At 41.1% G+C, this 26,453-nt stretch overlaps 1 protein-coding gene across 1 annotated transcript; it reads left to right on the top strand.

Annotated features, from left to right (window-relative positions):
• The first annotated feature begins 17,202 nt into the window (after positions 1–17,202).
• Positions 17,203–25,944, top strand: LOC148160547 (kalirin-like). Its single transcript, XM_088003696.1, has 6 exons — positions 17,203–17,317; positions 19,044–19,118; positions 21,750–21,864; positions 24,797–24,989; positions 25,335–25,508; positions 25,592–25,944. The coding sequence occupies exons 1-6, from the start codon at positions 17,203–17,205 to the stop codon at positions 25,718–25,720; spliced, it is 801 nt and encodes a 266-aa protein (XP_087859822.1). The 3' UTR covers positions 25,721–25,944.
• Positions 25,945–26,453: the final 509 nt, after the last annotated feature.

Here is a 26,453-nt window from a genome sequence, read left to right as displayed (position 1 = left end):
TTCTTGTTTTTGGAGCGGTCTCCGGTCCACTTGGCGTTCACATATGCATTCGAACCGCACCGCAGTTTACTTCCACCAAACCAAGACCACGTTTTTTTAGGCAGAGCAGAGTTCGCTTTTATGGTCCACATCAGACTTTGATTGCACATTCACACCTCCCCAAATAAACCGGACTATTTTGGCAATTGTCAATTAATACAGATTAAACGGGGCTGGTGTGAATGCACCATTAGATTCAACAAGGTGTTGGGAACATTGCTGAGACATTTCAGTCCATAATGACATGGTAGCACCACATGTCGCTGCAGATTTGTTGGCTGTACATCCATGATGTGCGTCTCCTGTCCATCCACATCCAAGAGGCCGTCTGTTGGACTGTGGAGGCCAGTGGAGTGCAGGGAATTCATTGTTATGTTCAAGAAACCAGCTGAAGATGATCTGAGCTTTTAAGTCATAAATTCTTGCTGGAACTAGCCATCAGAACACTGGTCCAGTGTGACCATAATGGGTCACACTGGACAATGTCCACCCCAATGAGGGATTTAAGTGGTGGTTAAATTTATACTAAGGGGCAAAAAAGATGTCCCCTTTGTATAAAACCACCACACCCACCCTTAAGGGTTGATGCAAGGCAAGATGGATCCATGCTTTTGTTCTTCCCACCAGAGTTCTCATGTACAAAGAGGGTACCCACATAAAAACTCGTACTCTATGACTGCCCAACTGCTCAGATATTTATCAGCCTCATTAACCACAGAAGAACTGTCACTTTCATTTTAGGTTTAAGCATCCAGCACGCTGATCTGAGTGAGACATGTATATAGTACTGCATGAGATTGTTCATGTGAGTTGTTGTCAATCCGGGGACATTGGTAAATGTGCGCATATTCATGTGGTGGGCTTTTACGAACACGTCCAAAGGATCTGTGGCTGTCTGGCATTTGTGGTGACGAAATTGTGTGTGTTAAATGTGCACTAAGATGGTTGTGGAGTGTTATTTTCCTTTGGCATTGTGTTTTTAGACACCATGAAAACGGCACTCGGATGTGAGGCAGAAGCATAAGTACGACTTTCAGATGTTATTGGTCATTGCTTGTGAGACAAAAAGGGGAGATGTGAAGGAGTTTAAATAAGCAGCCTACCTTCCTGAAGCTGATTCTTTTTCTTCTCATCTGCAGTTCTTATGTTAGCAGAAGTGAAGTCAAAATAACCTGAGGCTCGACTGACTCGGTCTGTTTTAATGACTGATCTGTTCTCAAACTCATCTTTCCAGCTTGTTGAGTGTTTATTTGTCCAACAGGCTGTTTTTCTAGTTTCTGACTGCTTGTTGCCCTCCATTTAGCTCAAGTTGAGCTTAAAGCTCTGAATCTCGCAGACATATGAAGATTTAGTGTGTGGTTTGGCTTGAGTCACCGTGTGCGTGTGTGTTTGCGTGTGTGTGTGTGTGTGTGCGTGTGGAAGAGTGTGTGTCAGGGGCAGTTGAAAAACACTCCAGTCCAACCACAAGTGGTTCTTTGCAAGAGACTAAGCCTACTGTAGTGTGTGCAGTCTGAACCTGAATTTCATTCATTTTCATAGCTGTGTTCATAGTTTCCTTGCAGACTGGATGTATCCTGCAGCTGGAACTCATTCTTTGCAGCCATCCTTTTACTCTGTCTTTCCTCCTTTCCTTTTGTTGGATTGTGTTCATTTCCTACATTTGCATCTTTTCTTTATTCTCTGGTTTGGCCTCCACCTTCTTCTGGCACCTGCTTAATGTGAATTACTTCGGAAAGAGCTCTAATTAAACCTCATTCATCCTCTAAGGAGGCTGCACTACCCTAACACACACACACACACACACACACACACACACACGCATACACACACACACACACACACACACACACGCACCCACACACCCATCCACACACACACACACACACACACACCCCCACACACACAGGAGGAACATTTGTGTCAGACTGTAATAGAGAGAACAGAACCTGGCTTACTGTGGAGTATTTATAGAACAGAGGGAATGAAGAGGAACCATTAATCTCTAATATTCCTCCCCTCAGGATACGAGTATCATCTGATCTTCTGGGCTTTACATCTGCTACCAGAGAGGAAAGCCTCACTGTTCTGTGGCTTTTGATGCTCTTCCCGAAAGCATTAGGGAGTAAAAGACATTAGTTTGTCACCAGAAAGGCCTGTGTATAGCACTCTGCTTGTTGGCTATACCTGATGCTGCACTCAATGTTGCTAAAATGTATTTTATTTTGCCCTTAAATGATCACAAAGGCAATCTAACTTTTTTTTTTTTTTTACTATTATTGGTTTGGCAAATACAGTATACTTTGGTTTTGTAATGTTGCTCCTGTGACATATCACTTGTAGGTAAAGATTGCAGAAAGAGGAGAGGAGACGCAGCAACAGCAGCGTCCCCTAGGGACGAAGATGCTGAACTAAAGTCGATACGGACCGAGCTGCGGTAGATGGCACCGACGGTATTCTGAAAAGGTCGAGCATGAAAGGAGGAAAACGTCAAAGACAACTTTTTTTTTAATATTCAGTTAAATTTCATCTATCTACCTATTGAGCTTTACTTTATATATATATATATATATATTTATGTATGTATTTGAATAATCATTTGGTAATTGCTTAAAGGGACGCCAGATTAGTTGAACACTTTGGCCTAAATATGTTGTCATTTTTCTGTTAACTAATAAAAATTGCTGTTTGTGATACGCCAAAACTCATAATTACTTAAAAATATGTATGTCTCTTGTTAAACTTTTCACAAATGGAGGTTGCCATTTTTTTCACCTGGTACGTTGATGATGCCTGGTTTCAGTTCTGTCTATTGAAACCAGGTATATAGCAAACTGGCAAGCTGCTAATGATGGTAAAATGACAGCGAAGCTTATTTCAGACATGAGTTTTGTGTGTTGATAATGAGGTCCTGGCCTTTGGACTTCATAGTAGCATTGAGCCTTCTGCTCCTGTTTGCAGTTTTAATTTTATTACAGCCAAGTTTAGATAATGAGACAGTGTGGCAACGTCTACAATTACACCAGTCAGACGTAATATGATAAACTCAAGTCAAGTTAGCTTTCATGTGTTTACTCTGTGGATTCCAGCACACAATGGACCATTTCATTATTAGGGGAGACAATAAACAGGGACATTTCTTAAGAACAATTTTTTGGGGGGATTGGAAAAGTTACAGTGACATGTAATGTTCATTCATCATAAATATTGATTTATTGTAGTGGCTCTAAATACAAGTTATGTGTTACTTCAATTGTAACTTAAGTTGCTGTATTTTAAGACTTTTTTTTTTGTGGGTTTTTTTTTCCATGTCCTGGATGGCTGAGAACCAACAAGAAGGTAGAAATAATGAATATCTGGGAAGCATCACGACTTAATCTTAACGCTCAAAGCACCAGAGTTTTCCTAGAAACATATTCAGATTTCAATGTATTTTGTGTGAGGAGGGGTCGGGGGGTAGATTCACAAAACTGATTAGCCGGAAGCCATGACCTTGTTTAGCAGTTCCACAGACGAAATAGACAGGAAAATGTAATGGGAAATAAACAAAAATGAACAGACTGAAACATATGACTGAGATATCCATGCAGCACTGTGAGAAAATAAATAAAAATTTTGTGCGCACATGGACACTCAAAGTACACAAAAATGTATTTAAGGGGGTAAAAAAAAAAGTGGACTTTGCATGACATGACCCCTGTAAAAGAAAGCCTTTCTTTCTATCATGTTTGTTGTTTCAGATGATTTTCTCAATCAAACTCCAGAGCCAGGACTCTGCTGACCCTGAAATGTAAACTAAATGTGTGACTATCAACTTTGGAAAATTGTTTTCTTCATTTTTTCTTTTTTTTTTTTTTTTTTAGAATTTGTCCAACTTACTTTCTGTCTTTCTCTTTTTAAAACCTGTCCGTCTGAGGTCGCTGTGTTCAGAGACGAGGCTGTCTAAGCCTGTCTGCCGTCGCAGGCCGTCCCACTCTGCTCTGTCTGTCCGCTTCATGTCATGAAACAAGCAGAAATCAATCCCATAACATATGAAACCTTACTGTGTTGAGAATTGTGTGAGGTTGCAGAAGAGTCAGCGAGTTGAATTCATGAATTCCATTTATTAATACCAACATACAGCTGGTCTTTCTTCTTTCAATTAAAGATAATAACCTGCTGGACTCTTGGAGTTGTTGGCAATTTCAGAAAACCACCCACTGATCCTGGAATATTAATCTCTTTCGGCACGCAATCTCACAGGAACCTGATTAAGAAGAGGTCAGAAGGAAGCGAGAGGAACCTTCCTTAAAGGAGAACAGAAGCTCGGGATGCAAATGTCCAAACATGGAACACGTGTTTCAGCGATCAGATGAAACCGTCAGTCTCTCTGGATCAGCTTTCAGCCTCCAGACACCAGCTGTCTGTGGAAAGGAAAAACTCAGACGGAGTGGCCAGACCTGGAATGTGTGTATGTCTGTGTGTGAAGAGCATGGTGACAGCTGAATACTCTGAGGCGCCGCGTTCACCAGAAAGAAAAAAAAAAAAAAAAGACGAACGTTTTCTAATCAGTAAGGTCATTACAGACTGATTCTCTAAAATAATTTTTTATCTTATCCATAAGTCTGTGGGACATTAATTTCTAAATAAAACAAAAACTCCACTTTCATCTGAAACAAGAACTGTGGACCACTGAGCTCCATCGTTGTGAATCTCCCTCAAAACCCCTGAGAGGCTTTTCCTTCACTATCCCTCTTAAGCAGGGGTCCCCAAACTTTTTCCTGCGAGGGCCACATAACTGTTCCCTTTTCTGGTCGGGGGCCGGTCTTAGTTTTTCGAGAAAGAAACCTTAGAAAACTTTTGTTGGGGTGGGGGGGCGTTGAGTGAAACTGTGGAGGGGGGGGGGGGGGCTGGATTACTGCCGACGACATATTCGCGTTTGTAGATAGATTTTTACCCAGAATGCCTGGATTACTGCCGACGACATATTCGCGTTTGTAGATAGATTTTTACCCAGAATGCAAATGGAAAAAAACCGTGAGCGATGGTGACTGGTACTGACTAGTATATATTCCATTGAGGGAAACTAAGTTTCATATCTGCTCAAGAGCCCCCCTGGTGGTTGAAGAAAAATCCACATATATATGAAAAAAAAAACACTGAATGCTCTCTGGTATTGTTCAGGGGGCCGGACCAAATGAGGAGGCGGGCCGGAACCGGCCCGCGGGCCGTAGTTTGGGGACCCCTGCTCTTAAGGCTGCAGTTTTCTCGTTACTAAAACATTTTTCCTATCACGCTTTCTCCTTCCTCTCGGCTTTTAGTCAATATGCTAGAATAAAGCACTCTGTGAACAGCAGTGATCTTTTATGGATCAGTCTCCTTGTGCATGATTTATGCTGGAAAAAAATATAATATAAATGACATTTTTCTAAAGAAATCCCTTTTTACTGGTCTCATGTAATATTACAATTATTACAATTCTTGCGGTTTAAATGTACATAAAATCACAGGAACTTCTGTGATGTCTTTGAGTGCCATGTTGTTTCAGCAGGACAGAAATCCCCTCCTGTCCTGGCTTCTTTTGGACAAGAAATCCTCCTGTGTTTTGTTAATATGAAGATAATAAGATGCTTATTGCCATCCCAAACAGTGTTTGCTATAGCCTCTCAAAGGAACCATATTTAAAACAATGAACCTGTCTTTTCCAACTATTGGCATAAATGATAACTGCACCATGGATTTTAATCAGCACCTGAACTAACCTCCAGTCCTTTATAAACGATGGTCAAGTAGTATGCTTTAGCTTTATGGAGCCACTTGTGTGTTAAAAGTGTAAAAAAGAAACCTTCGGTGTCAAAATAAATCCTGTTGGAGACATGCCTTCCTGTTAGCTTGGATGAAAAAGACGCTGTTGTTTTTGTGCGACTGCTCTGTCTTGAAGCCACATTTTGTCGTGACAGATGGCCGCTCACACTGAGTCGGGTTTGGAGGCTGCCGCAAAGTCAGTTGGTGGAGCCTCGTTACCTGTTGGCGTTAGAAGCTGAATTTGCCTACGCTGTATTATGGCTAAGAATGTGACTGAATATAAATCTCTCTATGAAGGGGATCTAGTTATAAATACAAACGAATAGGTCCTGGACTTGCGTCACTGTGGCTGGCGCACAAAACTCGTTTTACATTCCTGTGATAGCTCTAGAGTTACAAAGGTAATTAAATAAAAGTTTGGCACTTCAGTTGAATTTTTTTTTTTTTTTTAGATGTTTCCATTTCCATAAGATCTCTGAAAACTAAACCCTAAAACAAAGACCTAACATGCAAGCAGATGTGCCAAAGGTTTACATTTTCCACTTTGGCTTCATCTTTGTCTTCATAAAGTCTTGGGTTTAGACTGAACTAATTCTGCACCACATACATTATTTTCATTATGTTCTGATGAGCCTAGAACTCAAAGGAAAGTGTCACTTTTTCTTTCAGCGTAACTTTCTAAATACTAAAGTCTCCATCGTCCACCCAGCTGGAATGAACAGATTGTTTTGTGTTTCCAGAAATAGAGAATTAGAAATGACCTTTTTATGATTTAAAATCCTACAGCTGTGCAGCAGGGCTTCGGTAACTGCTCCCAGTGAATGCTGTGGGTTTTTCAGAGTGGATGCTTCTGAGAGATGTCTGTGCATATAGATAACTGCAGAATTGAAGATGGGCTCATCTAAAGCCTCCTGCAAACTGGTTAAAGAAATCAGTTATTCCATGAAGTAGATGTAATGACCCTTTAAACCTGCCGGCTGTTTCTTCAAAATTGCTTTTACTCACACTGGTTACTGCTGTCTGTGTGTGTGTGTGTGTGTGTGTGTGTGTGTGTGTGTGTGTGTGTGTGTGTGTGTGTGTGTTGGTGTGTGTGTGTGTTGGTGTGTGTAAGTGAGATGTGCTGAGTCAGCTCTCTCCAGATGGGATCTCTTCATGTATCTGGAACACAGCACGGATGATGTCATTGCCTCCAAACACAGCCTTTAATTTGATTGGTTCTCCCTGAATGAGTCAGATGGTGACAATCCATTAGACATCCATGTAGCAGTCAGCTGAAGAGATTTGCTAAAAGTTAAGCGTTTCTGTTTTCTTCCGGGTTTCATGCAGTGTTTTATTCTTCAAGGGGGGAAAACGTGCTTTGAAAAATTATTACCGTAGTCTAGTTGTGGAGCAAAATAAAGTAACAATTTCCTTTGATAACTTATCATTGATCACATTTTAACTCCCAAATAATATTGTCAAATATTCTGTTTATGTCATTTCCAGTAAACAGAATGTGTATGAACAGCATTTTCTACCTTGACTTAGTGGGATCTTTGCTTCCAGTGGTTCAACCACACAGATCCAAATGCAACTACATTCAAATTCCCTCTAGTAAAAGTCTAGTAAAAGAACACTTTCATACTTTCATAAATCCTACTTTTAATAAAAACAAAAACAACAAAAAACTGTGTTTTTCTGAATTACATGGTTTCTGTAAAACCTTCAGTGTTCTCTCTCCATCACTCCCCACAGTCACTGAATTTTACTGCTTTTAAATCCCGTATGTGAGAAGTGTTTATCAACACTCAGTCTGAATGCTGCATAATTAAACAAAGGAAAGGCTGCCATGTTGCTCCATCAGCTGTTCTGACCACCACCAGCAGACAATGCTGGAGAAGTCTCTAAAGACACAACAATAGAGACGGACATAGCTGGGATTGAACTGGCAAACGCCATCGCCACCATAGCTCAGATAGATGTAAAAGGCTTTCTGAGTCGCTGGTTCTGCAGCATCTGGACGGGGAGCACAGCAGTGTGACTGGACAGGAAGTTATGATGCCAGGTAAGCACAACGCACTGAAGGACGATGACTTCCTGGACAGAGTGGAGGGAGCTCTGCTGATCCGGGTGGGTTGGGAAGTTGATATTGAGAGGATTGGGTTCCAGAGGTGGCTTGTAGGAGGTGCCACCCAGATCAATCAGCAGACAAACTGTAGAAATCCCCAGCAATCTGATGAGGGACTTCCAGACAGGTGTGCAGTCTGCAGCAGGCCAGCAGGGGTCCGCTGCGGAGGGAAGACTCACACGGAACATCATCACAAACCCGCCACCATCATTTCAATGAGTCAACATAAGAGATGAAGTATTTAGGCTTCGTGAAAATTTATACTTTCATAAAGGAGTTTTATATTGTACACAAAAGTAGTTTGTCATTGTGAAGTGCTGTTTATGTTAAAAGATTTATGGCATACCTCAGCTTACTGTGTGAACTGCTAGCAGAGTGTCCAAAGTCCTCCTTAGTTCCTCTGTGTCAGAAAGTGTTGGTGCTGTGACCTTTGTCAAGTGTTGTGTGAGTGTGTGTGAGTGTGTGCTACATTCCTAATTGTTTAATAGAAGGAAAAGATTATTGTTCTTGGCATGGAAGCACCAGTGGAAGACAGTGAGCTCTACAGACTCCAGCTTTGGGAAGTGAGCTGAGTTCAGGGTCACTCACACACTCACACACACACACACACACACACACACACACACACCGCTGTCTCGCTCCTCTTTTGCACTGTGTTGTATTTGCATTGTTTTGTTGCAGTGACTGTCCCTTAATGAGAAGGAGCCTCCCTGCAGAGTATACATCATCATTTGCTGTATGCGTGTGCATGTGTGTGTGTGTGTGTGTGTGTCTTTGCCTGTACAATGCCTGGAAAGCACTGCATATGTGTGTGTGGTTTGTGTTAGAGGAGTGATGGATGTGGTTTTCCTCTGCAGGGGAAACTGGAGCCGAGGCCATTAGCATGCCTCTGTGTGTGTGTGTGTGTGTGTGTGCGCGTGCATGCACACACACATGTGTGACAGATAAACAGAGACAGAGAGAGAAGATATAATCATTCTGCTGCTTTTGAACCATATATGCAAGTTATATGTTCACATGAACATACATATTTTTAATGTTCATTCAGATGTGCTTCTGAGGTGCAGTGGCAGTGATGACATTGGTGTCTTTTGACCTTTAATAATAAAACTATTAATAATATTTATGCATTTTATTTGCCAGTGCCTTTCAAAACACCCTAGGACACATCACATCATAAAAACACAAACTAAACAAGACACAAAAACCACAAAATGACTACACAGTTAAAGTGAGAAAACTAAGTTGAACAGATGAGTTTTGAGTTGTGCTCTGAAGGTCAGAAGAGTCGCTCCAGAGTTGGGGAGTTTATTCTAAAACACAGTTGGACTGGTGACTTGTCCAGAGTGGACCCCACCTCTCACCCAGCTGGAGATACTCTGCTATTCTATTGTTCACTTTTATTTTCTATATAATTCTACATATTTTTATTTGCATAGTATGTTTTGGTGTCAAAATGGAGACTGATTTCTAACCTCCTGACTAGGAGTGGACATTTATTCTATCGTCTGTCATTTATCATGATAATTTCTTCATGATAAGCATTTTGATTTATTGTTATCACAATAAATTCCACTTAATAATGTTTAAAATCCCCCAAAACTGTCTGTGTTGTAATTATTACTATTTTCTGCACAGTTTGTTCAATGAGACTATCAATGAATATCAATACATTTGAAAATGTGATTAAATGCAGCTACTGTATGCATTATAATCGTACAAATCAAACTTTTTAGCCCATATTGTCCACGCCTGGGCCTGTCACGATAACAAATTTTGCTGAGCGATTGTCTCAAAAATTATTGTGATAAACGATAATATTGTTTGAAGACCGTTTCAAACTGATGTAATGGTAATGACAACAATGAATGCACATCCTGCCAACTTTATTTTCAAAAGAAGACTTAACAGTGAAACAAAATAAACAAAACAACCAAAAACAAAAGTAAAATGGACTCTCAGACTCTGTTAATAAAAAAAATGCACTTGAATGAAAACCAAACACAACATATAGTCAAAGTGGAAATAAAAACTACATTCAACCAAAAGAGTGCAGATTATGAAGTCCGTATGCTGTATTGCCCTTCAGTAATCATTACATTTACATGGAGAAGATGGGCACATCCGACTACCTGATTCAATAGTTCACTCCTCCGTCAGTGGAGAGCACTGAGTTGAGCTTTTATTCATCAGAAAAAAGCAGGAAGAAACGATAAAGCGGATGAATTAAAATGAGGTCGATCATTTTCATTTGTCATGCGATTAATTGATTTATTGTTTACCTACTCCTGACCTGAAAATGCAAACAAAATGTGATTTTATCTGTTAAAAAGCACCAAACGCTGACGAAGACAATCACTGTTATGTACTAGAACGTACTTAATTTGTGTTAATATAATGTACTGTACATGTGTAAGACCTGTGTTGATATCAGAATAAGAACATCTGACCTTTTCTGGACTATCTTTTGCTGTTGCAGTGGTGGGAAGTACTTAAGTACAATTTTCGTGTATCTGTACTTTACTTAAGTAGATTTAATAATGGGTACTTTCTACTTTTACTCCACTACATTTTACAGTAAGTATCTGTACTTTCTACTTCATTTGTACTTTCTACTTACTATGGAGTAGCGTTACTCCATAGTAACGCTACTAAACTGTCGCGTTACTATGGAGTTAGATTTGTTTCACAATTATTCAATCATGTACTTACTTGTTACATCCAAGTCGCGTTGCTCTTTTTTCCGTTAAAATGTGAAGTTCAGGGTCTTAAGGTGGCGCCGTAAAATCCAAGCAATAACGTGACTTACGTGCCTGTTGTCACCCATCGCCTCCACCTTTACTCGTACGCGGAGCTCCAGACATGCGCAGTGGTTTCCTCTGAGCGGGAGAAGATGTCTGTCTAATCGTCAGTAATGTAATAGCGCTGCATAAATCATGCATATGGCGACATGTAAAATCAGCAGCGCTTCGCTTTCACAGACAGTGGGGACTTCGTCCAACTTTTAGCGTCACTTGGAAGGAAAGCTTAAAGAAAGGTAAGATCTGTGGACGTGATGCTAGCAAAGCTAGCTGTACTGACTGAGACACATGTTGCATCTGCGATGAAAAAAAAGTTGTCACTCATGCGCTGAATTATTGTGTGGAGGTGTTGAATGAGGTGTCGCATATATGGGACAACGCTGTGACCAAATTGCAATATAGTGATATGACATTCAGGAACAATCCGATTCTTCTAGACGGATCTTTACTAAGGTTGATAGGGCTGAAGCCTCGTTCTTTGTTCTTGTAATGCTCTGGGTACACTACAGTAGCTGTTAGTTTATGTCACTAAAACTAATTCCCTTCTTACCCTCCGCGGGTGGTCTCTTTCACATCCTCTGAGCTCGGGTCCTCTACCAGAGGCCTGGGAGCTTGAGCGTTCTGCTAAAGTTAACAGGCCTGGATGTTAGGCTGATCATCATCAGCCTAAACCTTAAATCACTTTGAATGCATTTCACATCTATACAGCAACATTGAGTGTGGTAACTTGTTGTCATGGCAACATGTGAGGCTTGGCAGCCTTTTGAGGAAGCAGCTGTTACTACAGCTGTTACTAGAATGTAGACAGCCTCACCTGTTACCTTCTAGTGACACATGGTATGGGTGTGTGGAAGGATGGTAACACATGCTGCAATCTTTCACACACACACGCACGCTGCACTTCTAATTTCCATCAGACAGAATTGGATCTGATCCCGAAACAGGCCTCTGTGAACATTTTGAAATTTTGGCTGCTGCCACTCTCATCTGAGAAATGAAGCACTAATAAACTCAGCAGAGGACTTGTCACATTTGTGCTAATTTATTTGTGCTGGAAGAGATTCCTGCAGACGGTCTGAACATCCTCAGTCACCTTCCCTGCTGAGTGACGTCTCACTGCGGGAGCAGAACTTTAAGATCTCTCCTTTCCTATGCAGTTCACTCCTTTCTGTGCTGCTGTGTCGTCATCAGATGTGTGTGTGTGTGTGTGTGTATGAGTGCATGTGTTTTAGGATGTGTGTGTGAGAGAGAGACAGAGCAGCTTCTATCTATGTACATAACGGGGAAAGTAGAGCTAATAGCTCCAACAGGGCTGCATGCTGACCTGTAACATCTACATGTCTGGAAATGTTGAACATGAGCTCCCATGCACACTGCGACCTTGCTGTTGTAGTTAGCCACGAGAACAGATGGAGAAAAAATATCTCATTCATACACTGCTGTCAGTGATGTCACTTCCTATTTGTAGGACCAAGCACACTGTAGTTTCTGGAGCACATCCATTTTGAAGCATCCATGATGTCTTTGGGAACTTGTTCAGCAGATTTGCTCACTGTTTAATGCACAAAGTCTGGCGCAGTTACACTTGCCTCTTGGCTGGAACATTATTTAGTAGCTGAACATGCTGAGTCACTGTGAAAAAGATGATGACATAAGCTGGAAAACTCCAGAGTACACACACATCTGTACTAGCTTGTAGCATCCACCCACCCATCCATCCATCCATCCATCCACCCACCCACCCACCCACCCATCATGTCCTGCATTGTTAACACTACCTGAAGTGGAGAGTTAGTTTTTACCCCAACAGACCCGATGAGCAACTCCATGACTGCAGTCGAAACCCAACATTTTCCATTCCATCCTTCCATGAATGGCCAACAACACACCAGGATACTTAAACTAGACAAAGCGGTCAATATTTATTTATTTATTTTGTTCAACAAAATCCAAATACTAGAATGCAAGGAGAAAAGGAGCCAATTGGGAAGTAAGAACAGAAACCAACAAGGAGAGACTGAAAGAGAGGAGCTTTATGTCAGAATACCAGGTTCTGACATAAAGCATATTTAAAAACTGCATAGAGGAACACAATGCTAACATGAAACATAGGATCATGTTTGTTGTTGGTGATGATTTTAATATCGACTGAATAAATACAAACTAGCATAAATGTACAGAGGATAATATTAACATTATGTCCAGTCCACTGTGACACGTTGCTTCACAATATTGTTTTCAAATAATTTGTGAAGCAGATCAGTACATGGATTATTAGTGAGTGACACCAGCAGCCACTTCCCAGTATTCACATTGTATAACTGTTACAGCAGAAAAAACACACAGTAAAGGACTTTATCTTTGAATCAGAGCTGATGTAAATACTACCACATGTTATTAAGGAACACAAGGATTTTGCTTGGTTGTGGGTCCACAGTGGGTTGTGACCCTTCGCCCTCTGCTCAGGCCGTGGTGTCAACCTGCTCTGTGTGCGTTTTCACTTTAGAAACTTTACTGTTTTGGCCATGTGCTGCTTTAATCTCTGTTTTGCTGCCATGCAAACAGCTGTGTGTGCGCGTGTGCACGCGTGTATCCGTGTGTGTGTGTGGGTTGAGCATCTGCGATGAGGAAAACAGAAGCCTCGATCAAAGGTGGTTGTGAGTGAGAGGCAACAGGAGGACCGACTGGCCAATGAAGCAACAAATCATGTTGCCGAGTTGTTCTCTGGTGGTCTGCTCCTTACTCCTCAGACTGCTTGGTGCTCCTTTCATGAGTACATCACAGATTTCAGTGACAGTGTCCTCTCTGCAATGCTTCCACATGTATCAACATGAAATCCAGTAAGTCCCTGTCTGTGAGGATGGAGTCATGCATTATGTTTTGTGACTACTCCGTGTTTTGCAGGAGGTCTGAGTTCCTTCATCTTTGCATGTTAGATAAGATTCAGCACCTGGAAGGGATGGAACATGAAAAGTTAGATTTAAATTAACCAAATAACGCTTTTCTCTAGCATCCTTGGACAGACCTCGCGCTGCGTTGTGACTGATGTGTACTTCAGTGCTTAACAGAATTTTTGCGTGCTTGAAGACTTTTTTCAGCTGCAGAGTGACAAGTCAGAATCAATCAACGATTCTCTCTAAATGGATGGATGTCGTAGAACATTTGGAACCTGTTAGAACCACTAACACTTAGTGTTAGCATGCAAAGACTAAAAGAAATATGTTATTTTCTAAGTGTGCCATTACTTTTCCAGATAAGCTGTTGATGCAGTAACCTGTTGCTGAGCAGGGGAAGTTTTCAGTTTTTATGGCTGAGTGGATCTGTTGTTATAGAACTTAACTGAAATGTTTAATATCCAGATTTCTTTCTCTTTTTTTTCAAATATTGATTATAGTAGCATACAGTGGGTAAGCTGCACAAATTAGAGGTTTTTCTCTCTATAAGTGTCGCTCATATAGACGTGAAGCTAATGCGTCGTTTTCTCTGTAAGAAGTTCATACATTGTGAGGATAATGTCTGAAACCAACATGAAACCATGAAGTTTTGACGATTCTGGTTTGTACATGTTTTTTTTTTTGTTTTTGAAGTGAGATAAAAAGCATTGGCATTCTCTGAACACTTCATTCAGTGGCCTGTTCATCCATCATCCACATACAGTACATGACAACAAGACTTGTTCTGGTTTACACACAGTCCAGCCCACATTATACTTATTTGCATTCCCACATTAGGTTCCTGTAAATATTATCTGTGTTTATGTGAGTGTGTGTCCAATCCTTTCTGCAGGTGCCTGCACTGTCAGTTGGAAGCATTTACATATTTGCTCCTATCTCAATTAGACAGAACAGCCAGCAGAAAAACTGTACCTACACTGGAGTGGAAGCTGAAGGGCCCAGAACTTCAGAATTTCATGTTATGTTAGTTAACTTATGTTCTTCTCAATTCACTTGAACAATATTCACAACAGCTAAAACCAGATATTCACATACATTCAATAAAAAACAACAAAAAACAGACTTTTTTTATTGTCTAACTTTAAATGAGACTAAAGTTTTTCTGTTTTAGGTCAGTCAAGTTTTAATAAATTTGACTGGTCAAAACTTCAGTGTCAAAAGTTTACAGGAGGAAAAAGTTCATAGTATTTGGTAGAATTACCAACATAAATTTGGTCAAATGTTTAAAGTTACCCTCCACAAGCTTTTCACAACTGTTCTTGAATTTTGGCCCATTCCTCCTGACAGAACTAATGTGGTTAACTGGTCAGTTTGTAGCCCAACTTGCTCACACACACCGTAGTAGCTCTGCGCACTATTTCTCTACCAGACTCCAATCGGGGCTTTTCTATGGCTGCTCAGAAACATTGACTTTGTTGTCCTTAAGCCACCTGGTGACCTTTGGCTTATCCGGTCATTGTCTACCTGCAGGGTCCATTTAACGTCATGGCTGATGACTTCAAATGAGGAGTTTCCACGTAATGTTCTTTCTTCATGAGACCATCTTCATGAGACGACTTCTTTTCTGCGAAGTGAACCAGTCCCCACATGTATCAAACTTACAGCATGATGCAGCCACCCCCGTACCTAACAGCAGGGAAGGTGTTCTCAGGCTCAGCCCATGTTTGTACAGGACTGTCTTTATATGCTAACCAGTAACAGACATACGTGAGTGTTCTGATCAGCGCAAAACATCCAGATAAAACTGACCTTCCTTAGTATTAGCAGCTAAGGAGCGACAGCTAGCCGAAGGAAACAGCTGTTTGTTTTGTCTCCTTCATCGTGCTGTGAGGCCTTTGTTGCTTCAAGTCCAACATACATCTTCGTTTAACCTTTGGTTGAAACATCGACTCCTTACTTTCACTGCCTTCTGCTTGTATCCATGGCAACGCACCTGGATGCACAAACTACTGGAGTTTTTATTGCAGGGTCACCTAATGCGGTTTTAACGGTGATTTAATTTTAAAACTGGAAGGCGAATCACAAAAATACTACGCTACGCAGCCAACCAGTGAAGCCAGTAACAATTCCATCTTTATTATTATTAAAGATGGCTTACAAAGCTGTAGGAAAAGGAGGAAATGTAAACTAATCCGTCTCAGCCAGCGCCTAGAACTGCTGTAGAATCCGTCCTTGGAATCCCTCCATTTGCTTTGACAGATCGTAAACATGTTCTGGTTCCTCCTGACCTTTTGTTATTAAATGGCTGACTCTTAACTCAGTGCATAAGTATGATTAAGTGTATTATTAAAGCAGAGATGCTTTTTTCAGTCTATTAACAGATACGGAAGCCTTTTTCCATTTCACTGGGTCAAAGTGATCCCAGTCCACGGAGGTGCTATATGGATGACATGATGAAGTAAGACTGAGACGATATATCAGCTTTACTGGCTGGAGCTTAAATCTACAAGCAGCTCTTGGCATGTTTTTGTCTTTGATTTAATGTGTCTTTCCTCTGCCTCTGACATCTGTTTCACTAGCAGAACAATAGGAAAGCAATTTTTTTTTAAAATTTTTTAAACTTATTTGGTCACATGGTGACTGGATTCCACATGAATCATATTTTTAATATCATGGTGGGGAATTCATGTCATCCTGCTCTGCTGGCTCTCAGCTTTGAATGGCAGCCGGGGGGGTTACTCCTGAAATAACCAGGTGAAATGAGAAGTCTCTTTTCTTATCTCATGATCAGATGTATTTCATATCTACACTCTAGGTTTCAGAGATCTGTGTGTTTGTGAAGCTCGTCAAGCCAACCTTTCAACGCCGAGTCGTTATCACAGTTCAAAAGAAACCTGAAATGTGAGTGTTAGCCCAGAAAAGTGACTAACAGCTTCCTGTATGCTTCTCTGTTTGTAAGAATGCATGCATCTGTGTGTGTGTGTGTGTGTGTGTGTGTGCAAATGACAGAAGCTGTTTACACATGCCCAGACACACATGCATGGACACACACAGTGGACCCTTTTTGCTTTACTTTGCTCCTTTAGTTTAAGGGCCCGACGTGTTTTGCAGTGATACTTATCCTGCTTTGATTGTGACAGAGCATTTGTCGTTCAGCTGTCAGCCCAGTCTGCACCCTGGAGGTCTGGTATGTGGGTCCATACTGGTCATATTCTTCTGTATAACAGCTAATTATGTGTTCAGCTGGAATGATAATTTAGCATAGAGCTACTAAGATTCTTGAGAACAAAAATTTGGTGCACAAGTTTATATTGATTGAAATGATCCCTTTTCACTACAGGGTCAAAACAACACATACAGTTCCAGTTATTCAAATTCATTCACCCAGATGTTTTAGCTTATAATGCTGTATGTTCTAAAAAAAAACTGAGGCCTATGAACCCATGTTGACCAGAGCTGGGGGAATTCACTTAATATACAGAACATTTGGTGAACGCTCTGTACTTGCATCAAGTCCAGAGAACCCCAAATGCTTCACACTACATTCAGCCATTCATCCATTCACATTCACACAACTATGATGGCAAACTACTGGATAGTAGTAGCCACAGCTGCTCTGGGGCAGACTGACAGAGGAGAGGCTGCCATGCACCAGCGCCGCCTGTCGGGCCCTGCTGACCACCACCATCAGGTGGGTGAAGTGTTTTAGCCTGGACCACAATGAGCAGGGATGGAACTGGCAACCTACCACTGTGGCCACCATCGTCCCTATTTGTTTGACAGAATATGGATACAAATATAGATTCACACAAATTGGAAAAAAAAAAAAAAAGTCTTTCTGATCCATTTCTATAGTAATGTCACAGTGTTCGGCATAACTTACTTGGCTATTTCTCTACTTTGGGCTGGACAACCGTCCCAAACGGTCACTCTCAGTTGAAGTAAATCTGTTAGGAACAGACCGCAGCGTGCCGGCTGCAGGCTCACATGAACCGGAAACTTCTGGAGCGCCAGTGTCCTGTGTCGACAGTTTTAAATCATCACGGACTCAGATGATTTTGATCAAGAATGGAGGCCCCGCTCCAAAACGGTCGCATTTAAACTCAACTGAAATTTGCAGCTTTCAATTAAAAAAAAAAGAGCAAAAAAGAGCAAAGTGAGAATACTATACTAGCATTCAAACTGGTTAGCGGTAGCATCAGGATGGGGTCTGCTTTTAGTGCCAAGTGCTTTTAGCAGTGATGGGAGGAAGGATCTGTGATAAAGCAAAGGAGTTATATTATATCATACAAATAGCTTAAGCACATCTGTGCAAACCTCGGTCTGTCTGTCTCTATACTGAAGCCTCCAAGTGTAATTTTATGAATGAATCTAAACTTAAAAGACCCAATTCTAGTTTCTAAAGCTTTTGAAATTGTATGGAGGCTCATTAGTCCATCCTGGAAAAAATGGTTCAACCTATTATAATGACAGTAGCAAGTATAACTTCTGTAGATGGAAGAAGTTCTGCACAAAAAAAATGAATAAATAAAAACAAGATTATTAGTGTTTTGTATGTGTTAATATGAAGGAACACTTTTCACAATCTGAATCATAAATGAAATGGACCCTGCTCACCAGAAATCATATCACTAGTCAAATTCATGCATCCTAATATATTTTGAACTCAGTGATTTATAAAACTCAGCCTTACTTTTGATCCCTGCCGGTTATAAACGCTAATATAATGTATACCAGATATAAAAATATGGTCCTGAAACATGAAGACAGCCACTGTCTCTCTCCTTCTCTCTGTTTCTGTGTCCTGAGACACTTTCTGCTGACTTTGGTGTTCTCCGTTTGGAATGTGTGTTTGACTTGCATCACACATGCACCACCATGCACTCGCACTCGACGACACCCTCTCACACACATGTACGCGTGCACGCACACACGTACACACACACACACACACACACACACACACACACACACACACACACACACACACACACACACACACGCACATGCACCTACACACGCAGAAGGTTGTGGACATTTGGGCTTGTTTTCATCTGAGAGGAGGAGGAGGCAGGTTGAGAGAGCATGGACACAAAGAAAAGAACAAGAGAGAGAGAAATTTCATAACATGACAGACGGGCGACCAGATGAACTGAGCAAAAAAAAAAAAAAAAATCAAAGGAGAACAAAGGAATAAGAATGGAAACAATTTGTTCTGTCCTGATTTTGTAGGAAGGCTGGATACAGCATTTATACTCAAATTATGATATTTATTCACGTCAAAAACAATATTCTATTGAGAAAGTAGTTGTCAGTGTGTGACAGTTACAAGAGTTGAATCCAAGTGTGACTGCTCTCTCACAGGAATGTTGATCTGATAATGGGATTAATGCTGAGAGTTTCTCTCTCTCGTCTCTCCAGGCTCCCTCAGGACTGAAGGCATAAAGGCGTCTGATGTTTTGCCTGTGCTGAAGGAGAAAGTCGCCTTCGTGTCGGGTGAGTGTCTGTCAGTGCTGAAAGTCGACCAACAAGGGCCGCGAGGAACATTCGACATTACACTTATCCACATGTGAGATATGATCTGAATTATGAGGATAAGCCAGCATGGACGTCCACATAATGATGTTACTCTACAAAGAGTAATCAGAGGTAGACTTCCACTTAGATATAGAGTATCTGCGAAAACATTTCTCAGCGTCGGAGTTAGATTCACGCTTCCTAAGTGAGGAAACATCATCCTGGGCTCCCCACAACATCACCTTTATTTATGGGTTCCTCTCCCTCCTGTCTGTCTGCTGCTCCCACTGAATGCCAATACAAGCAGACCCGTGACACTCCCGGTCCACAGGCCGTCTCAGTCCCTATAAAACATTTCCACATAGCAAATAAGATGTCATGACAGAATAAGCCCCCGGATGTCCCAAAGATGTTCACGTTCTTGTCTTGGGAGGAAACAGATGGAGAGTTTCATTTAGACAAAGGACAATGGGAGTCTCTGCGGCAATCATGAAAGCCTGATGTTGAAAGAGCTGAATGTGTGATTATTGCTGGTCAGAGTGATTAACAAAAATGTTTGGGGGGGTAAATGGAAAATGCCTCCGTCCTTGAAAGGATGGATATGTGACTGTTAATGGAAATATAGAAGAAAAGAAAACATAACAAGCCACATCAATAGACAACATAGGCACGTGTAATGATAACTACAACATCGCTGAAAGCACACAGTACAAGTTTAACGCAAGATGTATTTAGTGCCCAAATACATACAAATACAGTGTATCTGAAAATACCTGAATCTAAACATAAAGCCTTTATAAGGATTGCATTAGCTGTCGTACTTTGAGTCCTGATCATTTTTGTTGTAGTAACGCACAGAACAAAAGTCTGAATCAAAAAGAGAAAGTGGTGGAGAGCCTGCAGGACAGAGAGGGAAACAGAGAGAGAAGGAGAGTGAGAGAGAGAGAGAGAGAGAAGGAGAGAGAGAGAGAGAGAGAGAGAGAGAGAGAGAGAGAGAGAGAGAGAGAGAGAGAGAGAGCATGTCAGAGGCTGCATGCCAACAAGTACTCGTCATCAAGATTCTTTCAAGGATCACTACAACATTTTCTCCTCCAACTTCCCCTCCCTCCCTCTCTCCCTCCCTCTCTCTCTCTCTCCCTCTCTCTCTCTCTCTTTCACGATTGAGTAGCACTTAGACAAACACTGCGGTTTGTGTTTCTTACGTTAATCTGAGCAAGCCATCTCAGCACACATCGTTTGTCACAAAGATTCAGAGAGTTTACGTTTTGGATGGTTTTGGAGAAAACATGCTGAGTTTCTGACCCAACTGTGAGGAGAATCCAGTGGACACTGTAAGGCTGTCAGTGGGGTACCATGCCCTGGTTACTGTAACGTCAGGATGAACCAGGGAGTAGTCCTGACCTCTGGAATGATTCTTTTTTTTTTCTTTCTTTTTTTTTAAAGTCTAATGGCACTGATTTTGTCACTAGTAGGTCGCTGTAAATTTCAAGGGACTCATCTTGAAATCACACCTACTACCTGAACCGGACTGGAATATAGAGTTTTAGCTTCTTTTATTAGATTTCAATACTGTTTTATGTCAGTGTTGTCCTCTCAGCCCTGACATGTAGTGAAACTGAAAGAAAAAAAATGGATTAAGTCAGACGAAGAAGAAACAAATTACGAAAACACGTGCAAGTACTATTGATAAACCTCATGATTTATTTAGGAGGTAAAGCAAACAACATCTGTAGCTGTCTGAAAGCAACACGAGGAAGTAGTAGTGCACAACCTCAGGAATCTAACTTTTTGTGCACATGTATACATTTCACTCTGACCAAGACTTAATCATGAAATCGTGTTTACAACCCTGAAGCTGTTGTGATCATAAAACTGTGTACTTGGGTACACGCTGAAGTGTTTCTTAAACTGGATGATCTTTGCTAGCTAGTTTAGAGCTCAGTAAACTTGATATAAATACATTCTTGGATTTGTCTCCCTAGAATCTTCCATTGCTCATCTCAGGCCTTGAAGATCAGAGTAATCAGTGATTGGTACACCACCTAGTGTTTGGGACTGTCACTCATTTGAAATCCAAACCACTGGGTTTTAATCATAGAACATGCATGGACTGTAGTGATGTAGTCAGAGGTGACTGGACTTATTCTCGTGTTTCCTCTCATTCAGGCCGCTTCTTCAGTTCAGAGCAAGAACAGGCATAAACATGGCTGCACCTGATCCAGGATCCTTATTATTTCCCATTAGGGGAGCCCTGATAAATCAGCCAACAGATAAAATGGTCAGTCGATTTATCGCCACCAGATTCCTTTGTTTTGGGAGAACGGCTGATTCTTACATGTGAAGCCGATCTTACTCACTGATCTAAAAGGTCTAAAAATCAACCACTGTCCTCTTCTGCTGTGCAGTGAGAGGGTTGCCTGACCGACCCCCCACCAGGTCAGGTCTGGCAACTTTCTTGCTATATTTAGCAACATTTCAGACAAAAAAAAAAAAGAAAAGAGTATTGGAGATTGGTGCACTAATTCAAATGCAAGCTTACTTGGTAAATATAAAAAAAATGATTGAAATACTTTCTAAATGCTAAACTTCGCTGGTTGCTGAATTTTCCAGGTGGGCGAGATAAAAGAGGGGGACCAATTCTGACATTTCCAGCCAGGAGCAACCACGACCGAATAAAGCAGGAGGACCTGAGGCGGCTGGTCACCTACCTGTCTACTGTCCCCAGGTACCCACAGTCCTGCTGGAAACACATACACACACACACACACCGTGTTTTTGTATTCTGCTCTTGGACATTTCGTAAACCTGGCAGGCAGATCCTAGAAAGAAGAAGTTTGGGTGAGGAGTGTGTTAAAGGCTGTCCAGGCCGTAGAATCAAGTGCTCCTTCCTTGGCCAGCTCTGCAGCAGATGGGGAGCAGCGCTTGATTTGCATCTTTGTGAAAGCAGCGCTGTTTGAGTCTGTGGCTCCAGCCCGGTCCGGGGGCACTTGGGAGAAATGGAAGGTGCAAAAAAAAAAAAAAAAAAAAACAACTGATCAGAAACAGGTCAAAGAGAGTCTGGAGCCGAGCCCTGTGGGACCTGAACTGGGTCGCTTTTTCACTTGTGAGAGCAGGATGACAGCAGATTCTTGCTCATGGTGCAAGGTGATCTCTGTCATCTATGGCACTGGTGTCCCTGCATACCTCTGCAGAAAATCTTTAAAAAGAAAAAAATGAGAAAAGATGTAGCATTCTGTATGTTATAGTCAGAATATTTAAACTTACAAAATAACGAGTGCAGTCCCTCTTTGCCTGCTCACCTCATCGGCTGTTTCCGTGGTGAAGGGAAGAGTTTGTGCCTTCCTGAGAAAAGTGGTAAAAATATTTGCTGCTGTTAGATTAATATTAATACTGCCTGGGATTTAAAGTCGGCGCATGTTTCCATTCAATTAGCAGCCGGATATTTTTTTAAAGAAGCTGATATGAAATAAACCTGCCAATCAGTTGCAAAGTGGATCAAAACATGAAAAAGTCGATTGTTTGGAGTGGCCATTTGAAAGTTTAAAAGATATTCCTACCAAATATTAAGGAAAAGTGTGTGAACATTTGAACTGGAGTTATTTTAAGAATTTTTATTTGATTGGATTTACCAAGTAGATATAAACTGGTGACGTTACTTTCTGTGCAATGTATGCAAACATCTGGGTTAACAAGTCATTTTCATTGTGAAATTTGTGTTTCACCAAAATGTTAGGTGGTGCTCAGGGAACCATCTTCTTTAAAGCGGACATGGAGCATAGTAGAGAACTCTGTTTCGCTTTTAGCAAGGCTGTGCAACACACACCGCTCTCCCTTCTGGTCCAGTTATATCGTTTTTGTTTGGAAAAAAAAAAAAAAATCATTGTTTTATTTTGAACAATCGTTTTATCTGTGAGACTGTTACATTTTGATCTCAGCAAAACCGCAGAAAAGTATTTTTCTTTGGTAAACTGAATCATTTAAGCAAATGAGAGCTTCTCAAAGCTCTACAGGTGATATAATCTCATCGTTGCACATAAACATGTTACTGCGATGCTATTTGTTTTCGTTACTTCAGCTGAAATTAAAACTGGAGCAAAGGCAGGAAAACAGTACTTTGATGATTTACAGTGAGAAGTTGAACGAAGAAGTGACTTGTAGTATGAAGATGAACATCTACAGGGTGAACGGGCAGAAAAGGGTTTTTACAGAAACCCAAGTGTGACCTTTAAATGTTGGAAATGTTTTTATTCTTCCGTCCTCCACTACGTCACCAAGCCTCTGCTTAACTGCTCCTAAAACTGGAAAAAGCATTTCATTCATCTTGGCGTGAATCATCAGTCGGACCTGCCGTTTTGTGCTTTCAGATGGTTTGTCTGTCAATGCAGGCTTTTGTTTTGCTGATTTGAATTTTCTTTGGCATGATGTGCTTTTGTCTGTTCCCTTTAATCACAGACAGGCGTATTATAGAAACATTTTTTGGTTAAATGCCACTTGTGAAACTAAAACCAAAGATAGATATTTTACTGAAATGTGACTTTGATAGACCAGACTTGAAATCTTCTGAAACTTTAAGTGCATCTTAGTCGGACCAAAAGTGAGATATTTTGTCAACAAACCCTTTAGATAAGTTTAGTGTAAAACAAAGAATGTGGAAGAGCGCCTGATGCTCTCTGGACAGAATGCCAGAGGATCTGTGATGCTGCGGGCCTCTTGCTCTTCTAAATGCTGAGGCAGGCTTGTTGGAGTGCATTGTGGATCTCTTGGAGATCTCAAGAGATTTTTATTTATTTATTTTTTTAGGATCTGCTGACTTCTGTCAGTATCTTATCTTATCACTGGACCTTTCGATTACATGATGACCCTTCAGTAGTCAGACCGAGACAGAAATCAACCTTTCTTCAGCAGTGTCTCAGTCCTCGTGACCTTTAAACACTCGTGGAGTGAGCTGAAGAGAGGAGAGCAGGGAGGATGCAGGATCAGGAGGGATCAACTGGTCAAACTTTCCTCCAGGTGTTGTCCTACTGGTTTAACAAGACGGCTGCAATTGTTTACAGTGGGGAGGAAAATAATTGGGCCTCAAGTGATTTTATTACAACCATTTCCCTCCTCGCATTTTATTTAATCCTACTAAATAAATTTAATCAGAATAAATGTTGCATTTTTCAAACCGTCCCATCGTGTGTTTATGCTGCTGCAATAAAAGGTTTATATGTTTCTGGACTTGCTGCACGTTTTTATCAGGCAGAAATGTGTTCATGTGTGTTTGTCACAATGAGCCCAAACGTAACGGGTTTGCCAGTGACTCATCTGTGCTGAGTGCTCCTATTACGATTGTCCCATTAATGGTTTCGAAGCCTGGAGTTCTCACTGGAATTTCCAGCCCGTGATCAGAATTAAAGAAACATCCTGGGTGAAACGTAAAGCATCTTCAAAAAGCTAGAAAAGGAGGTCCTGCTCTGGTCGAGCCCTTTGAGATGGCATCTCTCAGGAGCAGCGCAGTGCTTAAACTTCCCAGGAAGTCTGATGTAATGGCAGGAAAGGGAGAACCAGCGGGGCTTTTGGACGTGTAGCTGTTGCAGCGTATCCTCTCCTGCTCTCTGATGTCCAGCTCTGTGCTCTCCTCTCCACCTGCATGCTCACTCTGTTTCTCCCATCAGTGAGGATGTCTGCAAACGGGGATTCACAGTCATCATCGACATGCGAGGATCAAAGTGGGAGCTAATCAAGCCTCTGCTGAAGACGCTGCAGGAGTATTTCCCAGCCGAGATCTGCGTGGCTCTCATCATCAAACCAGACAACTTCTGGCAGAAACAGAAGACCAACTTTGGGAGTGCAAAGTTCTCCTTTGAGGTTGGATAAATGAGCTGCTGTGCATATCTACACAACTTTTTACATCCTTAAACTTTATACACATATATATATATATATATATATATATATATATATATATATATATATATATATATATATATATATATTTTTTTTTTTTTATATATATATATATATATATATGCATGTTTACAGTAGTTGCCCTACTGTGAACTGGGAAATCTTACCCAGTTTTTACATGTTTTTACTGAAATCATTTGTAAAGTGATTAGTCCCAGTGCAGTATCAATATTTTTCTGGAAGGAAACTTTGCTGTTTCATTGACCAATTTTTTTTATTTTTTGGTCTTCTGGTCTGTATAAGCAGACCAGTATGGTTTCAGTAGAGGGCCTGGCCAAACTGGTGGATCCCTCACAGCTAACCGAAGACTTCGAAGGCTCTCTGGACTACAACCACGAGGAATGGATCGAGCTGAGGGTGTCTCTGGAGGAGTTCATGTCCAATGCTGTTCACCTGCTGTCTAGACTGGAGGACCTTCAGGTACATAGCTGAGAGATCCAGGTGTGAAGTGATCAAAAGCCTTTTTTTTTAACTAAATGACAAAGATATGTTCTTTCGTACAGGAACTTCTGTCCATAAAAGACTTTCCTGCAGATGTAGAAGGATCCCGGCGGTTAATAGAGGAGCACACACAGCTGAAGAAAAAGGTACAAAAGTTGATCTGCCTAAAAGTGGAAATACTAGTACATTAATTTTTAATTCAACACACCAAGTAAGTTCCTCCCCCTGATACCTCCACAGTTTAAAGAAAGTTCTGCCTGTCGTTGCTAATGATCTGATCCAAATAGTAAACTCATCGCTCTCTCCAGGTGTTTTCCCCCAGGCTTTAAAAACAGCAGTTATCAAACGACTGATAAAAAGCAACAATCTGAACAAATCACTGCTGCAGAATTACAGGCTGATCTCCAACCTCCCATTCATCAGCAAAATCACTGAGAAAGCTGTTTCAGCAGTTACATAGCTTCATAATGATAACCAACCGCTTTGATGTCTTTCAGTCGGGTTTCCGTGGTTACCGCAGTACCGAGGCTGCCCTCGTCAAAGTGTTCAATGTCATCCATGTAAACACAGACTGTGAAAGAACCACAGTGCTGGTTCTACTGGAGCTCAGTGTTGACCATGACATATTACTGGAGCCACTGGAGAGCTGGGTCACACTCTCTGGTCCAGTAACTGACTGGTTCTAGTCTGACCTAAAGAACTAAAGTTTTTTTCTTTTATGTCAATAGAAAAGTTTTCAGTGGATCTGAGAAATGTGGAGCACCACAATGTTCAATCTTGGGGCCCCATTTTATTTATTATCTCAATGCTCCTGCTAGCCCAGATTACAAGTTATATGATTAGTTACCATAACTACGCAGATGATACACAGCTGTACATTACAATGATGTCATCATTGTAGACGCGTAGACCAAATCAGTGAGG

The sequence above is a fragment of the Poecilia mexicana genome, unplaced genomic scaffold (genome assembly GCF_051168715.1).
Source record: "Poecilia mexicana isolate PSO_F unplaced genomic scaffold, ASM5116871v1 scaffold_2, whole genome shotgun sequence".
Lineage (NCBI taxonomy): Eukaryota > Metazoa > Chordata > Actinopteri > Cyprinodontiformes > Poeciliidae > Poecilia > Poecilia mexicana.
The sequence above is the reverse complement of the archived record's forward strand: the minus strand, read 5'-3'. Positions and strand labels throughout refer to the sequence as shown.